The following is a 6,528-nucleotide window of genomic DNA, read 5'->3' on the forward strand; positions in this document are numbered from 1 at the left end:
AGTATAAAGCAAGCTGAATTCACTGATACGTATAAATGTAGACAGTTTATCTCTCAAAATGAGGTGATAATCACTACACTTTAGTATTTGTAGTTTAAATGAATTTTTGATATTAATAGCTAAGACTTCATACTGGAACCAAATCAAATCCACATAAATTGTCCGTCTGCATAAATCGTCATAAATATAGGCATAGTTACAAACTAATATCTTCACTAGGTTCCTCAAAAACAGTCACAGTCATGAGATATCTAAATCTAAATTATATGGTTCTTATATAAACTACAAGACAGTCATCTACCCACAAAACAAACCTCAGCCATCTCCACATCCTCGGGCTTCAGCTGCTGACTCTGGTCGATGGGTAGAGTCCATGAGATTCCCGCAAACATCAGAGAGCCCAAAACTGGTATCAACAACCAGAGCAACTCCATGTTTTAAATGCACATTTTCAGCAGGCTTCACATTTTTTATATGGGAGTACTCTCAGGGTTGTTGGGCAATCACACAGCCCAAAAGTGCGTAATCCTGGTTGTTACAGCTGGGTCTACCTGCCTCAATTTTCTGGAGGTTTTTGTGGTTAAAACCTCTCAATGAAACGTCTACATACTACGTCTGGGATTTCTGTCTGTAATGATGACATGTATACCGTGTGTTTTGTAGTATACAAACCAGATGTAGATACAGTAGCTTGTACCCAACTTGTAGCCATTTGTGAGGCAAACCTTATTTACAGCCTGCCATCATATGTGTAAATCAATCTCCACCACAGTGATATGCAGATTTGATAAAAAGACATAAGCTGATGTGTAAATGCTGGGTGCTTTTTACTGTGGTATACAATCCAAAAAACACACACATCAGGTTCAAATTGTATTTCTTTATTTCGACAACATGTGACCACTGATAAATAAAACTTCACTCAAAACTGAAAAACACAGTGTTTATTTCGTCTTCCTGTTTAATTTAATCAAGGTTTTCAGGTAATTTCCTTGTTGCATGTTCACGGATTTAAAGTATTTCAACATCCAAGCCAGGAATTTGCTTTCTCAACTCCGACAACAAGCTTCTGGGAGTAGTCGTATTTGTAGACTTGTGGTCCGACAAAGAAATAGATGAAACCTAAGATGAAGAAAAATCAGACCTTCAGGAAGCAAACAAAGAGATTCACATACTGTATTTCACATTTTTCATGTTGTGCTGCCCAGAATGTTTTTGCTGTTCGTTTTTGTTGACGGTCACAATGATGATGCTGATGACGATGATGGGCATCTTTCTGAACTCAAATATCCACTCTTGCTTACAGTTGAAATTACAGTATGTCATATGAAGGACTTTAATTGTTAAATTATACAGTTGAAATGATAGAGGGCGAACTGGCTGCTCTGTAAACCTTAACTACACTGAGCTCACATTGCATGTACATTAGCATTCCTGTGCTACTAATAACAATGCAACTTGCTCCCTTCAAGCTACAGACAGAGATATGCTACCTGCTAAACATAAATAAGACTACTGCACAATATCACCCAGTATGTTTACAACTGTGGCCCTGAGAGCTCAATGCACTGCACTGCAACGTAAGAGAACACAAGCCGATTCAGAAAACATTATGCAAATACACACAACATAACCAAATACACACTTGACACGTTTTAGTATCCTCTGGAAACACACACATTGTCGTCTGAGCTACTTGCAGCTCATTTGTGTGTGTGGTTGTGTTGTGAGTATTTTCAGCACATGTTTTGTCAAAGTTTTCTTCAGCTGCAGCGCGTTGAGCTCTCAGGGCCACCATACTTTACTCTTGTTCTGAATATGAGGAAATTTGTTGTGGAGCATGTTTAAGCTTTTGCATTTTCTTCCATCTCACAAGTTATGCTGTAAATATATAGTATGTAGCCTCCATCAACTGCAAATATACAACACAATGGGTAACAGTGATACCATTTGCTCACCCTCTTTATGAACAGCTGCATTTATTGTCGTGTTGACTCCTGGAAAGTCCTCGCTGATGTACTTTGGGAAACCAAAATCCATAACTCTTCGGTTTTCATTGTAACTGAAAATAAACAAGTTGTGACTCATGATCATCTGTTCTTGCTACAAAGTTAAGACAAAACATTTGTGTACGGTTGCAACTTTATGATCCCGTCATCAAACCGAGCCCTTTGCTCTCTGTGTGAGGTCCAGCCGACAGAGGAAATGTTATTGTCAGATCTGGGTCAGCTGGGTCCATATCTACCAGCGCTTTGAGATTTGGCTCTTTTATATAATTACACATTCATTTAATATAACACAATTAAAAAAAAAAAAAAATCTTCATTTGGGCTAAAATTAGGAGTGTAATTTGACTTAATTCAATCTGTAGTGCTCACACACTCACACATACATTAATCATGTCCTTTGCTAATTCATGATGTTGAAACTCCAATTCAATGTGCTCATGAATGGAAAAAAATATTACCCAGTGAAAAATGTTATATCCTCATACTTTGAAATGATCAAAAGTAAAATGCCGTGATGTGTAAACATGCATGCAAAGAAAAGCCGGGAATATTTTTGAAGTGATTGCTACTGGATTCGTGCTGTTGACTTGTTGCCTTACCTCCAGTAAATATCATGCATAAAGAAGAGTGTGCGTCCTGTTTTCACTATGTGCACAGCTGCATCAACGTCCTGCACCCAGACTGGAAATCCAAAGTGGCTGAGTGCTCTGGGCTTCCCCTTCACAAGAGAACCTTTCACTGTCCAGAACATGGCTTCTGTCAAAGGATAAAGATAGTTTTATGTCACAGGGTCTTTTCTAATTCAGTGACTATTAATATGAATCTACTATGAATTGTGGGTGTAGAACACTGGGACAATTAACAGTTTGACTGTGTATAAAAATTGGGATTAGATGTGGCTATGGGCATGGGGTGAGATCAACTAAACCAGTGTTGCAGTTAAGTATTTAAAGTATTAAATATAGTTACCATGGATAAGGTAAGCAGTGGATCTTCGAGGTACCCAGAAGGCGGCATCAATGCGTGTTTCAATCTTGGGCATGAAGTTGGAGATGGGACCTTCTTTGATGTCATATTGCTCATTATGTTTAATCCAGAGATATCTTGTGGGAAAAAATTGTCAGTTAGATCAAAAATATATTTTGATTATTTTATGTTGCAAATGGCATTAAAATGAAGATTTCTAAATGGACTCTGGTGTCAGACACAGCTAAAAAAATAGGGTCCCAAAGTGAGAAATATACTTTTGATAACCTTATAAAGTTGTTAATAACTCTACATTCTACTCTATTTAAATGAGGATAACACATGCCTGGAGCTGTACATGATAACACTTTTAAACGTCCTTCAAGCTCTTCAAATTAAAACTCATCAACATACCTTTCCCTGAAGAAGAAGGTGGCATCCCCGAGAGTGGACACTGCGTCAAAAGTCAGGTCTGGAGCACATCTGTTCTGCATGAGTCGAGGGAGCAGTGATCCTGACATCCAGGGGTTGTTCTGAGAGCTCCAGTTGTACCTCGGCAAGTGATTCGGACGACCTCTGGCTGGGCCTAACATACATCAGCATACACTTATGTATCAGGTTCCACTTAGGAGGAAGCACAAAGGAGTAAAGATATGACTCTAATAGCTGTATCAGTTAGTATAGTATATCCATAGAGAGATGAATCAAAACTCTTTACTGTAAAGTGCGTTGATATTTGCTGCATCTTCTCTTGATAATAGGTTGGCTGGACGGGAGGATCTGTAGGTCGGATACATCAGTGAGTCTGGGTTTCTGGAGTGCTTCAGGCCCAAAGCATGGCCAAATTCATGCGCAGCTACTACAAACAGATTGAAACCTACAATAACACAAAGAAAAAAATTTACTCAAATAAATATCTATACAGCTCCTTCAGTATGAATGCAGAGTGCCAGTGTGACTCAGTCCGGCACCTGTCTCTCCTGCTGTCCAGTGCTCATTGTCGTCAAAGTGCGTGTCACCTCCAGCACCCAACCCTGGCCCGAAAGCATGAGCCAAGGTGCCTCCTGGTCCGTCGAATGGATACAAGTCACCGTGTTCTTCATTACATAATCCAGGCCAAACATGAAATAGAAACCACAGAGAAAACCGTTTTCTCTCATGCCACTAGAAAATTACAGGGCTCCGTTCACCTCAACTCAAGGAGCCTGTCGTGTTCAGCAGCCAGTGCATGATGATGCTGCCATGGTTAGCTGCTGAAGTCCTCCACGTGCATATCCACTGCACTGTTATATTTACATAACACAGAGATATATCTTTCTTAACGTGAGCATGAGTCAAACTGCTCATTGCACTTTCGAGCATCTTTTGCCACGGTCCTTCATTACACTAAAGACTGACCTTCATAAAACAAAAGACAAACCCACCATAGGTCACAAACTCCACCATGATGTCAGCGTTGCGGGTGTGTGACCTTACAAACGTCAGACTGCTGGCTCTGGCCCAGACGCTGAAAGCTGACTCAACCAGAGAGTCCACAGTGCTGCGAGGCAAATCCCTGGTGTACCTGCCAATGCTGCAAAGTATGTGTCATTTTGATGTTGATTAATATCAAGGTCAGAACACAGTATCCTTTTTGTAAATATAAATATAATGAAATTAGTGTATGGTTATACAGTCGTTTGTAAATCAACTCTTATACGACAATGGCTACGTTTCTTACTTTCTCTTTAATTATATATTTGTTCTGCATGTACATTCAGCAGACATGGCTAAATCAGAAATAGATACGGATGTTTGAGAGATTGTTACATAAATTCACGCACGTATGTAGAAACTGGCACTTTAAAAATCCCATAATAACTTTAGAGGCAGGAGTCCCAAACCCAAAATCTGTTAACCATAATGATTTGTGACAGTTGCTATTCCTCTTTTCTGCCAACAGTTTTATTGCCTGCTGGCTCAAACTGTTTCCCATGTATTTGGCAGGGTTTAGGGACAACCAGTCTGTTTTTTTTGTGTTTTTTTTACAAGTTCAGTCTAGGTCAGATATGCCTGTATCTTTCATACAAGCATATATCTTTCAGTGCTAATTCTATTGAATGTTAATAGTAAAAAGAGTAATAACATCTTGATCATTAAACATCGTTAAAGTCCACATACACACCTGTAGGTGATGACATTCTTGTTCCACCGTGTCCCCTGGATGTGGCTGTACTCCTCCACATCTGGAACGCCGCATCGAGGGCTCCCCATCACCTCCAGGGTGTCTGAGTCCAGCACACCTGTTGCATTGAGCCCAAAGAAAATCTGCATGTCTTTCACTTTGGAGGTGAAGGCTGGCCCACTCCGCTTCATGCGCCCAAAAGGCTCTTTTTCCAGGTTGTAGTACTGCTGAAGGTATTCCTGTCAGTAGATTCAAGGTCCATGTCAGATCTCATTTTGCACTAAAGAGCCAGGTAAATGAATCGGCCCTGCACAGCTCAGTTAATGGGAAGATAGAAAGTGGTATTGTCCTTATGGATGAACTCCTTATTTTCAGCATGCATTATAGAAGATTACACGCATAACATCCATCAAACTGCTCATTATGTTCATTCATAATTTCTACATAAACCTACTAATCTACTGTCCTAGAGTGATCAGATTCACAGCATCAGCTGTAAATTGCACCCTCTCCAATTACACCAAAGAATCCAATCACAAAAATAACATGAATGAAGAAGTAGCAAGCAATTCCCATGCAGATTGTTTTCTCCAACAGTTCCTTCCAAAGAAAAACAAGAACAGATTTATGATAGGGATTTAAGATGAGGAAAGAGAAAATAAAGATGCTGAAAGAATCTGCAAATGCATGCAATATAACAACTTTGAGGACTCAGAGGGCAGTGCACTCACTTACCTCCGCCCCCCACCCACACAAAAACAAAAGAAATAAAAACAATATCTCAACATCCCACCACACGAGAATGACCCCTTGCAATGCAGTTAAAGTGTTTCTACCACATTAGAAACATTTTAAAACAGGCAAGTCTTTGGCATTGTACAAGAGATTAAATCACATGCAGTGAAATCTCAAACATTTGTAATGTAGCTCATGCAATTATGCACTTACTGTGGCCAGCTTCAAGTCAACCTGTGGTTCTGTGGAAGGAGAGCTCGTTCCCTCCGGAATAAATGTGGGCGCCGTAAAACATGGACGGGGCAATAGCAAGACCAAGACACAGACAGATAGCAGCATGACATGCATTTCACAGACTTAACACTACATGAATTGTAGTGGCCTAGTTTAAACACATGGAGATGGGAGTTCTGGTTAATGAGAAAGCCTTTTAAATGGTTATTGTGACTCATGCCACTTGCAAATCCAAGGAAAGCCTCAGACAGTACTATGGAATTAGGGAGGGGTTTGCAGACAGCCAAGGACAGCAAAAAAAAAAAGAAAAAGAAAGAAAGAAAGCAGACAGACAGAAGTGACATTTGAACAGTTTTTGTCACATGACATGCTTGCTCCAATGATGATTTAAATGGCTGAGCTATATGGTTTCAATTTCTT

At 39.8% G+C, this 6,528-nt stretch overlaps 2 protein-coding genes across 2 annotated transcripts in view; both read right to left on the reverse strand.

The window, feature by feature from the left end:
• The window catches only part of mmp20a (matrix metallopeptidase 20a (enamelysin)), a 4,832-nt gene extending 4,398 nt beyond the window's left edge, over window positions 1-434 (reverse strand). Inside the window, 1 exon segment of the mRNA XM_087177757.1 lies at window positions 315-434. Coding sequence (XP_087033883.1) covers window positions 315-434 — 120 coding nt within the window.
• A 431-nt stretch (window positions 435-865) lies between these two features.
• mmp20b (matrix metallopeptidase 20b (enamelysin)) lies at window positions 866-6,324 on the reverse strand. Its single transcript, XM_023420440.2, has 10 exons — window positions 6,088-6,324; window positions 5,140-5,378; window positions 4,400-4,548; window positions 3,947-4,072; window positions 3,694-3,852; window positions 3,390-3,561; window positions 2,979-3,112; window positions 2,609-2,765; window positions 1,959-2,062; window positions 866-1,122 (listed from the first exon to the last, which is right to left on the reverse strand). The coding sequence occupies exons 1-10, from the start codon at window positions 6,220-6,222 to the stop codon at window positions 1,022-1,024; spliced, it is 1,476 nt and encodes a 491-aa protein (XP_023276208.1). The 5' UTR covers window positions 6,223-6,324; the 3' UTR covers window positions 866-1,021.
• Between the last annotated feature and the right edge of the window lie 204 nt (window positions 6,325-6,528).

This window comes from Seriola lalandi, unplaced genomic scaffold (assembly GCF_002814215.2).
Source record: "Seriola lalandi dorsalis isolate HSWRI2012SDOR001 ecotype SW California unplaced genomic scaffold, Sedor1 jcf7180002054642, whole genome shotgun sequence".
NCBI classification, from domain to species: Eukaryota; Metazoa; Chordata; class Actinopteri; order Carangiformes; family Carangidae; genus Seriola; species Seriola lalandi.